Below are 11606 nucleotides of genomic sequence, written 5' to 3' on the forward strand. Positions count from 1 at the left end.
GCAGACCTTTGTTGGCAAAGTAATGTCTCTGCTTTTGAATATGCTATCTAGGTTGGTCATAACTTTCCTTCCAAGGAGTAAGCGTCTTCTGATTTCATGGCTGCAATCACCATCTGCAGTGATTTTGGAGCCCCCCAAAATAAAGTCTGACACTGTTTCCACTGTTTCCCCATCTATTTCCCATGAAGTGATGGGACCAGATGCCATGATCTTCGTTTTCTGAATGTTGAGCTTCCAGCCAATTTTTCCACTCGCCTCTTTCACTTTCATCAAGAGGCTTTTTAGTTCCTCTTCACTTTCTACCATAAGGGTGGTGTCATCTGCATATCTGAGGTTATTGATATTTCTCCCGGCAATCTTAATTCCAGCTTGTGCTTCTTCCAGCCCAGCGTTTTTCATGATGTACTCTGTATATAAGTTAAATAAGCAGGGTGACAATATGCAGCCTTGACGTACTCCTTTTCCTATTTGGAACCAGTCTGTTGTTCCATGTCCAGTTCTAACTTGCTTCCTGACCTGCATATGGGTTTCTCAAGAGGCAGGTCAGGTGGTCTGGTATTCCCATCTCTTGAAGAATTTTCCACAGTTTATTGTGATCCACACAGTCAAAGGCTTTGGCATAGTCAAGAAAGCAGAAATAGATGTTTGTCTGGAACTCTTGCTTTTTCCATCATCCAGCGGATGTTGGCAGTTTGATCTCTCGTTCCTCTGCCTTCTCTAAAACCAGCTTGAACATCTGTAAGTTCACGGTTCACATATTGCTGAAGCCTGGCTTGGAGAATTTTGAGCATTACTTTACTAGTGTGTGAGATGAGTGCAATTACCAATTAAAAAAATCCTCCTCCATTTTATGGTTTGAGGAGAAATTGAATATAGCATAGTGAATCTGAGCTTTCTGGTCTTTGAGGTTTTCCTTTAAACAGTTTTCCGAAACTATTAATAAAAATGGCCAATGTATCTAATAAAGTGAGAGAAAGTTTAGTCTTACCACTCTTAAGTGAGAGAAAGTTTAATCTTATCACTCTGAACTTTCATTACATACCTAATTCTCAAGATTTCTTCATGAGTGTGGAGAAGGAAGCACCTGACAGCAAATTTTATTCAGTATTTTCTTAGTATTTGCTGGAGAGTCTCCTCCTAGCATCAGAGTTGTGGTTATATTTGTGTCTTCATACCTTTTAGTGTATGTAAGCTATATTTTTTTGACTTAAAAATAAGATCTATCTATAAATTTTATCTAAATAAACACTGTAAATAAACCCATGTGGACTTATGATGTTCACTTAAAATTGTGTACTATCTTGTTATATAAGTTTAAATTCATAAATAACGGTATTTCCTGTTTATGACTTTATTATGGAGTGGCTTAATTGAAATTGTCTTGATTTTTGGGGGCAAGTGTTTTATAAGAGAGAAAGAGCATTGCCATGCTGAGGGAGGCTTAGTCCAGTGTTTTTTCAACTCCTGTTGGTGATTCCCTGATAGGTAATGAAAATGATTTAGTGACTGCAGATAACATTTTGAAAAAATCGAAATAGAAGAGAATGAAACAGACTGTGTTGTACATGTTGAGAATAGGTAGTGTATTGTAGACCTTTTGGTTATTTACATGTAGTATATACTGTGTGCACTGTAAAATTTTTATAATGGGGGCTTTGGAATCAGCCAGCTTTGAATTCCAGTTTAGCCACTTAACGCCACCGTCACATACTTATTGCTTAACTAGTGGTTCAATTTTCTAATTTGCAAAATGGGGATAATACTGGTACCTACTTCATAAGGTGCCCGTGAGGATAAAAGAGATGATGTATTTGCATGTGAAGTGTTTAGAACAGTACCTTAAAGATAATGGTTTAAAACATGTTGGCTGTTAGTTATTAATCGGATTCTTTGGTTATTAACTTTATTTTTATAGTGAAAGAACTGTTGCATTTGCACACTGGACTTGTGAAGTTTCCTGGGACCAAATTCTTATTCAAGTCCATACTCAAAAATAGTTAAAATAATGAATAAAAATGTGCAGAAATGGTTAGTTCTGTTCTATAAATACTTCAAGATATATTTCTAAATATTTTTTCAAGCATAATCACAATACCATTATTAGAGCCAACACAACAGTAATTTTTAATTCTCATCAGATACCTAGTTCATCATATTCAGTTTTCTCCTCTCAAAAATACTATCTTACAGTTGGTTTGTTTGAGTCAGCATCCAGTCATAGTCCACAGCTTAATTACATTTGGTTGACTCATCTCTTAGGAATCTTTTAGTAACTTTTCCTTCTCCTTTTTTTTTTAACTTTCCATTTTTAAGTAATTTTAGACTTAAAGAAAAGTTGCATAAATACTACTCAGTTCTTGTATATCCTTCAGCCAGTTTCCCCTCATGTCCACATCTTATACAACCAAAGTACAAGTATCAAAACTAAGGAGTTAATATTGGTGTATTGCTATTAGCATTTAAGACATTTATTAGAGACATTACAGACGTTTATTAGAATGTCAGGAGTTTTCCTGCTAATACCTTTTTTCTATTTTGGGATCCAGTCCGGGATACGACATTGCATTTAGTTGTCATGTTTCCTTAGCCTCCCTTGAACTGTGATAATTCTAATTTTTCCTCGTCTTTCATGGTCTTGAGACTTTTTTAAGAGGACTAATCACGTATTTTGTGGAATTCTCCTTAATTTGGATTTGTCTAATTTTTCCCATGAGTAAATTAAAGATTTTTGGCAATAATACTGTGAAAGTGGTATGCTTTTCTCGGTGGAAACTCAAGCGCTGTGAAATATCGATATGTATTATTTCTGGTGATGTTACCCTTTTTGAGTTGATTAAGGTGACATCTGCTGTGTTCTCCACTGTAAATTCACTATTTTTCCTTTGTAGTTAGTATTTGGGGGAGATGTTTTGATATGCAAATACTCTTTTTCTCAAACTTTAACTCATTAATTTTAGCACCACTATTAACTTTTTAAGGACTAAATGGGATGTATTGCTGCTGCTGCTAAGTCGCTTCAGTCGTGTCCGACCCTGTGCGACCCCAGAGACGGAAGCCCACCAGGCTCCCCTGTCCCTGGGATTCTCCAGACAAGAACACTGGAGTGGGTTGCTATTTCCTTCTCCAACGCATGAAAGTGAAAAGTGAAAGTGAAGTCGCTCAGTCGTGTCCGACTCTTAGCGACCCCATGGACTGCAGCCTACCAGGCTCCTCCGTCCTTGGGATTTTCCAAGCAGGAGTAGTGGAGTGGGGTGCCATTGCCTTCTCCAATGGGATGTATTAGGGTATTCATTTTAAATAACTTATTAAAAAACATGAAGCTCTAAAATGCATTGAATTGAGGAATGACCACTAGTAATATATAAAAGTAAATGCAAACACTGGCTGAAATTTACATAAGTATCACATGAGATCATAGGTATTACTGACTTTTAACTTCTTTTGAATCATTTCTGTGAATTCTATAAAAAATGAAAACGTAAATTAAGTAAAAGTAAGACTTTAATGCTGTTTTATAAAAACTTCTAAGAATTTCTTTTGTTACAGTATTGACATGAAGCAACCATTATACATATTTAATGTTTTAAATTTAGCATGTATATCTTTGATATTCATATATACTTAAGATTCCTCCAAAATACTAGTAGGTATGATGAAACATTCTACATTTTTGCAAATAGTATGTGTAATACTTCTGATGTTTGGCACTGTTTATAATTATCTTCCACCTCTTCTCCTAGGGTTTTATTTAAAGTTAAGAAAACTTTAAAATAGTCGTTAAGTTTCACCCTTTGGAAAAAACAGGAGATAAATTAATTCCTTTTTCTGTTTTTTTTTTTTTAATACTTAGATAATGAAACTGCTGTTTATACATTAATGCCAATGGTTATGGCTGATCAACACAGGTGAGTGCATATTTCAGAAATTTATATATTTTAAGAATATGAATTTACCTAGATGTTGTATATATAAACATGGACACAGAGTTTGGACATAATGACCTGGGGCAAGTTATTTAACTCTGTTATAATTTTCTGTCTGTGAAATAAGAAACAGGATTTTCCAAGTTCTTTATCAACTATAATAATCTATGGTTAGAGATTTTCTTTAATTTTTTAAAAAATTTACATATTTTTTGAAGTATAGTTGATTTACAGTGTTGTGAAGAGATTTTCTAAATGAATAGTCAGAAATTAAAATAACTTGCTTGATTACTTACAGTGAAAAAAATATGGTTTCTATTAGAGGTTACTACTGACCTTTGTAGCAGAAAGTTAGGCCTGATGGACAACTTATTCCTTAATATTCTACTATTTTGAAGTTCTTTTCTTTAAATATTCTTTTTATTAATATAGCATTGACACTTTTCTCTTATAGGGCTTGTGTGAGATACAGTTGTTTGGCTGTGTGATGAGGTGTAACTTGTAACAGACAACTCTGCTATGGTTAGCCATTAGGTAGTTTGGTATGAGGAGAAAGAGACACTGTATTTTGAAACAAGTTTAAAATATAGATGATTTTTTTTTTGCTTTGAAATTCCTGTCTGATATAATTAAAATATGTTTGTCTGATTTTTCTTATTTGGCCAAAATTAATACAGATAGGCTCAACTTTGTGCAAAGGGAGCAGCCAGCCCTACTGTCTTTTTCTCAAGAATCTAGTGGGAGCTGAAGCCAACTTAGGTGTCCTCAGAGCAGGTGACATAGTCAGAGCGGCAGATGAGGAACCCTTCAGCACCAGTTTATAGGTGAGGGCAGTTGAATTTTGGATGATGCTGCACTGGCTGCTGTGCTGTGCGTAGAGAGTAGTGCCTTGTTTTTTGGCTGATGTGAGACAAAACCTTTTGAGTAATTGATAAGGGTAACACTAAAGAGCTATTAACTTGAGTTATTATGTTTTTAAAAACTTTTTTTTTTAAACATTCTTCTTTTTGCATAGGTCTGTTTCTGAACTACTATCAAATTCAAAATTTGATGTCAATTATGCATTTGGACGTGTGAAAAGAAGCTTGCTTCACATTGCAGCAAAGTAAGACTAAATATTTTGGATTAAGCTCTGGTCTAAAGTGATGATCAGTAAGCTTTGAAGCAATGTGATTCCATAGTAGTTATGGAGAGAGATGAGAACAGGTAGCTGAGTGGTTCTTTGTCTTATTGAGGCCATAGTGTGCCACGCTTGCATCATTTCTCTAGATAGTTTTTTAATTTTGGGATTGGACTCAAGTCATATCTTATGTTTTTGTTTGTCCTAGATCAGATTAGAGGAGGTTAGGTATGGGGTTTATCTTTCCTGGATATACTTAAGAGGGTACATTAATCAAAATTTTACTTTTATACCACCAATGTAAGATTCTATATGCTAATTGAATGTGAAGCTGTTGGCTTTATACTTTTTTCTTAGGTGTGAGAATGATTTTTATTCATAATGTTCCAGTGTGTAACTAATCAGTTTATTGATATCACCTTTTAAGATTTAGGTAGTGCTAACTCTCCCTAAATAAAATTGATTTTTCAATATAAATTTGGCTTCTGGAAGGCCAAAAGTTCAGAGTATTACATGTTTTCTTTTATGTGCTAAAGCCAAATTTTGTTTCATATGAATTTCTCAAATACTTCATAGATTTTGTAGTAGAATGTGCCATCTTGAAAATAGAGGTTATTTACTCTTTGTGATAGGAGTTAAATTGGTCAATATGGACCCCCTAAATAATGTGTTTATTTTATTTTATTTTTTTAAAATAATGTGTGTAATAGAGTTTTTCATTTTTTAATTAAGCTTTGTCAACTGTGGCTGTATGTTAAATGCATCTGAACTGTTTTTAATATTGTTTTAGTTGTGGATCAGTGGAATGCTTGGTTCTGCTTTTAAAGAAAGGAGCAAATCCTAACTATCAAGATATTTCGGGCTGTACACCTCTTCATTTGGCAGCTAGAAATGGGTAAATATTTTTTCTTGAGTAGCTTAAGTTGGATTATCAGTTATGAATAGGAAAGCACCCTGCCTTCATTTGGTAATTTTTTCCCCCTCAATATTTGCCTTGGAAAGAGGGTCTTGGATTATTATGTTATCCTTTTAAATAACTATAATAATATCAATAATTTATTAAGTAGTTCACTAATATTTTTCTTCTTAAATATATGTTTGTCTGAGTTTACTTATAATGACATTTTTTGAAAAGCATAATTTTCACCTCTTTGTTTCAGTGTCCTTTTTCCTGCTAGTCTTTTGCCACGTCTAACTCCATGACTTATTTTCCAAATTCTTTGGTTAATTTTATTAATGCAATTAAAGACAGAGTAAATATATTTTACTTAGTTTATAATTATTTGTGAATGAGTGTACTAACTCATTGTGTGCTATTTTAAACCCTATTGAACTTTTTATGGATTTCTCCTTTTTTGTTGAGAATTTCACAGTCACATCTGTATCTGCCTCTACAATATTTTTCACTTCTTAAAGTTCTCTTGGACTGAGAAACCAGACCAAAATGGTTGGAATTATGTTTATAATTAAAATAAGTAGTTTTTGATTCAGGGCTTGAGGAACTTTAAGAAAACTTCTCTTTGAAAAATATTTCTATGTGTTTATTCTTTTGATTACTCTGGAAAGTATTTTTGTTGCCTGTTTTGAACTGAAATTCTGCATAGTTAAGGTGGCTGCCTAAGTGAGATAGATATGGGGCTAAAATTGTCAACTTCATCAATGTGAGACCAAATTTTTTCAGATAAGGGTTAAAGTAGAACCAGTAAAATAAGAATGATAGTGATATCTAGGTTGGACATGGGAGAGGCATAGTCTTTTACCCTGTCAGGTTTAGATCCATTATCCCATGTATTGGTAGGTTAGTGACAAAGCTCTTTTTAGAAGTTACATATAAAAAATTGTCTCAACAACTGTAAATGGAAGGACAGGTTGGTGCACAGCAGGGATAAAACGCCTACTCCTGCTGTAGTAGGGGACTTTGTCATTTAGGAGACCATTGCTTCCCCCACTCCCCCAGGCTTTGTTGAAGTATATTGGCAAGTAAAATTATAAATATAGTTATACTGTACATCATGATTTTATCTATACATTGTGAAGGGATTTCTCTCATCCATCACCTCAAATACTTATCTTTTTTTTTTTTTTTGGTAAGACATTCAATTTGGAGACCATTACATTTTAAAGATGAAAACATATGACATATTATTTCATAATTCATATGGCAAATCAGTCAAGAGAAAAGGAATAAGAAGAGTCCAGAACCCTTACATAGCATCTAACTTGGATGCATTTCATTCCTATAAAGATTATTTTGATATTCAGTACATAACTATTTTGTTTTTTATTTACTAAATGGGTGCCTTATACAGCTTAGGGACAGCTTGTTCAGCTTAAAGCTACTTGTTCCTGTAGCTTTTGATGGTTTCAGAAAATGTTTTTTGGTGTGATTCTCTACAAGTTCAAATTTGTCTAGACTGAAGCAGCAGTCATAGGTGAATTCTGCCCCTTTGGCTGGTCCATCTGATTTGTGGGATTTTTTTGTTTTGTTCCCTCATCTGTTATTGTCAGAAAGGTAGACTATTTCTCTTGGCCAGCTTTAGAGTTTTTATCTTCAGCCATCAGTGCTGTGTACGTTAGTACTAAATTGCCTTCCTTTCTAGTGGAAGACCTCTTAGGTTGCCTCAGAGCACTTGGATGACTGGTCCCTCTGTCCTTTGGGTTACCATAAACTTATAATTGTTGCAGTATCCAGCCAGGAAAGTTGTTGCTTCCTGTACAAAAGATCCAGCATTGCTCATGATTATATGAGAATTTTAAAAGAGAAGACTTAAAAATTATTGTGTTATCTTTAGGTTGCATATTGGTCAGATTTGAAACATTTTTTCACTTTTTTTTGAGCTAGATTGTGAGCTCATAAAGGGTAGAGCTCATGTATTAGTTAATATTTTAGCTCCATTCTAAGCAAAAGAGGTGAGCACTTAATGGGTCTTTTTGATTTACTCAAGGTTATGGAAAATAGCAGTGATGATTGTTAAGTAAGAAAAAGGATATATTTCTCTTATAGTGCCCTGTACCTTTTGCAGTTCATTTTTGGGAGGGGGAGCATTATGTTTTGTGGCTTCTCTTCAACAAACCTCTGCCCTAAACACTTCTTTGGAACCCTTTCCGTGGCACAGTCCTACCTAAGTGTTTATTTTGACAATAGGCCAATGGTCCACATCAGGCTTCTGAATAGATTTTAGAAGTCCCACATTATGGGTGCCATCACACACACACAGAGGCATAATTTAAACAATGTAATATTAATTTTAATGGGATTTTGTAGTCTGTTTCCTCACAGTAATAAAGATTTATTTCCTAAGGTTTTCATAACTGTATTCGATGAAGAAACTTTGTAAATGTTTGAACTTTTAAGTTTACTCAGAGCTTTATTTTCTTCCATTTCTTTGATTAAAATGCTGATTTTAGTTGAATTTAACTTCATTTTAGAAAGAAAGAGTCATAGCAAGAAAAGTAATTTGTTTTCTTTTAAAAGGTTTATTCAGTTAATAACAATTATAACTATTATATATACAGAGGATGAGATGGTTGAATGACATCTCTGGCTCGATGGACATGAGTTTCATCAAGCTCCAGGAGTTGGTGATGGACAGGGAAGCCTGGTGTGCTGCAATCCATGGGGTTACAGATCGGACACGACTGAGTGACTGAACCGATAGCTATTATTAGATTGAATAATTAGTAATTAGTTAGCTATGCTTAGTACTGAGTTGATTAAAGAAATGTGATAGGGTATGAAGAAATTTATTATCAGAGTAAATAGTTATTATATTACATGTATTATGTATATTCTCTGTATACCATATATTATATATGTATAGCTTATTTGCAAAGGGTTCCTGGACCCAATTCCAGTGTGTGTATGTGTGTGTGTATGTTGGCGGGGCAGTTGTAGGCTTCATCAAACCAATAAGCAAGTCTCAAATGACAGCAGTTTCCTAAAAGTCAGATCAATTCTGACACTATGATGTACCTTCAGGTAGAAGCAGATTCTGTTGGTCAAGGACTCAGTCCTGTAGACCACCCTTCACTTCAGATGCCAATTGCCAGGTCAGTTTCAAGTAGTTTTCTGACTGACTGGCTACAGATTGGAGGTTCTCCCATCCCCTTCCAACTCAGTATTCCTGTCAAGAGTCCCGGTTGTAACTAGTACTTTTGACCAACTGGCTAGAAATCAGTTGCCGTGATCCCTTTCTTGGGCTTGATTAATTTGCTAGAAGGGCTCACTGAACTCAGGAAAATGTGTTTGTTTACTCACTAGAGTACCATGTTTTTTTTTTTTTATAAGAGAGTATTAAAGGATATGAGTCAGTAATCAAACGAAGAGATAGATACACTGGGTGAGGTCCTGAACAAAGAGATTTGGGCATGGTCGCAGGTAGAAGCATTTTGGTTCCCCTCCATGGAAGCTCTTCCTGAAAGAGACAAAAAATTGTCCTTTTGGGTCTATGTAGACATCATTACCGGAGAAGGCAATGGCACCCCACTTCAGTACTCTTGCCTGGAGAATCCCATGGACGGAGGAGCCTGGGGTGGGCTGCAGTCCATGGGGTCGCTAAGAGTCGGACACAACTGAGCGACTTCACTTTCACTTTTCACTTTCATGCATTGGAGAAGGAAATGGCAACCCACTCCAGTGTTCTTGCCTGGAGAATCCCAGGGACGGGGGAGCCTGTGGGCTGCCGTCTGTGGGGTCGCACAGAGTCGGACACAACTGAAGCGACTTAGCAACAGCAGCAGCAGCAGCAGCAGCAGCAGACATCATTACATAGTCATTATTGACTTAAATCATTGGCTATTAGCAGCTGATTCAACCTCTGGTTGCTATCCCCTCCCTGGAAATAGGAGTGGGACTGAAAGTGCCCTCTAATATGTGGTTGATTCTCCTGGCAACTAGCCCCCACAGTTGGGTGGCACCCAAAAGTCACCTTCACCTCTTTTCAGGAAAAGAGGCCCATTGCTTTTAATTGTTTAGGGTTTAGAACTGTGAGCCAAGAAGTGTGGATTAAGACCAAATATATAACTATACTTTCTTACTGTAAATCACAATATCTCAGTATTCACATTAATACGATATATACTATGTTATATAACATTATACATAATATGCTATTATGTATACCCCATTTTATATTTTTTAATGTATGTATATAATCATTTACTTAACTAGATCATAAACTTTTTCTTGCCACAGATTAAATCATATTTTCTTAATTCATTACTGAGCATAGTTAAGCATATACATGAATTGTATATTTTATATATATACACACACACACATATACATATGTGTGTATACATATAGGTGTGTTATCACTTTGTTTCCAAAGCATGAGTTTTCATTTAATTATTAATGAAGGAGAAATTGAGATAAACACTGAAGAGTGAGGAAGAATGGATCAGGCTAGGAGCAAGCATTGTGAGCAAAATGACATGGGTAGGCAGTTCAAAAGGCAGCAACATGCTTTTGTAGATATGTCTCCAAGTAAGATATACAGATGTCCAGATCAAGAAAAGATGCTTAATATCCCTAATCAGGGAAATGCCAGTTAAAACTACCATGAGATACCAACTAAGATTCATTAGTATGGCTATCAAAAAAAACATGACAGGTGTTGATGAGGGTGTGGAGAAATTGGACCCCTTGTGCTCTGTTGGTGGGAAAGGGAAATGGTACAGATGCTCTGGAAACTAGTTCTTTGCTTCCTCAAAAATAAAAATAGAATTATACTATGATCCAGCAGTTCCACTTCTGGGTATATACCCCCCACAATTTCATGCAGAGTCTTGCAGAAATATTTGTATACTTGAATTCATAGCAGTATTATTCACAATAGCTAAAATAAAGGAATCTAAGCATCCATTTGCACATGAATGGATAAACTAAATGTGGTATATACATACAGTGGAATATTATTCAGCCTATGTGAGTGCTAAATTGCTTCAGCTGAGTTCAACTCTGAGCGACCCTGTGGATTGTAGCCTACCAGGCCCCTCTATCCATCAGATTCTCCAGGCAAGAATACTGGAGTGGGTTGCCATGCCCTTCTCCAGGGGATCTTCCCAACCCAAGGATTGAACCCGCGTTTCTTACGTCTCCTGCATTGGCAGGCAGGTTCTTTATTGCTAGCACCACCTGGGAAGCCCCTTAAAAGGTAGGAAATTCTGTATCCATGTTGTATGCTGCAACATGGATGAGCCTTGAGGAGATTATACTAAGTGAAATAAGCCAGTCACAAAAAGACAAACTGTATGATTCTACTTCTGTGAGACATTTCAGTTCAGTTCAGTTCAGTCGCTCAGTTGTGTCTGACTCTTTGCGACCCCATGAATTGCAGCATGCCAGGCCTCCCTGTCCATCGCAAACTCCCGGAGTTCACTCAGACTCAACGTCCATCGAGACAGTGATGGCATCCAGCCATTTCATCCTCTGTCGTCCCCTTCTCCTCCTGCCCCCAATCCCTCCCAGCATCAGAGTCTTTTCCAATGAGTCAACTCTTTGCATGAGGTGGCCAAAGTACTGGAGTTTCAGGTTTAGCATCATTCCTTCCAAAGAAATCCCA

At 36.0% G+C, this 11606-nt stretch overlaps 1 protein-coding gene across 5 annotated transcripts in view; it reads left to right on the forward strand.

Annotated features, from left to right (window-relative positions):
* Positions 1-11606, forward strand: part of HACE1 (HECT domain and ankyrin repeat containing E3 ubiquitin protein ligase 1) — a 119078-nt gene that overhangs the window by 3349 nt on the left and 104123 nt on the right. For 3 of the 5 annotated variants that reach the window (XM_010856682.1, XM_010856684.1, XM_010856687.1), the window contains exons 2-4: positions 3851-3905; positions 4939-5028; positions 5834-5938. In XM_010856682.1, the coding sequence (XP_010854984.1) occupies positions 3851-3905; positions 4939-5028; positions 5834-5938 (250 nt within the window). Of the gene's footprint in view, positions 1-3850; positions 3906-4600; positions 4748-4938; positions 5029-5833; positions 5939-11606 lie in introns of those variants that run through there. The other 2 variants (XM_010856686.1, XM_010856685.1) reach the window with 2 other exon arrangements.

The sequence above is a fragment of the Bison bison genome, unplaced genomic scaffold (genome assembly GCF_000754665.1).
Source record: "Bison bison bison isolate TAMUID 2011002044 unplaced genomic scaffold, Bison_UMD1.0 scf7180017864373, whole genome shotgun sequence".
NCBI classification, from domain to species: Eukaryota; Metazoa; Chordata; class Mammalia; order Artiodactyla; family Bovidae; genus Bison; species Bison bison.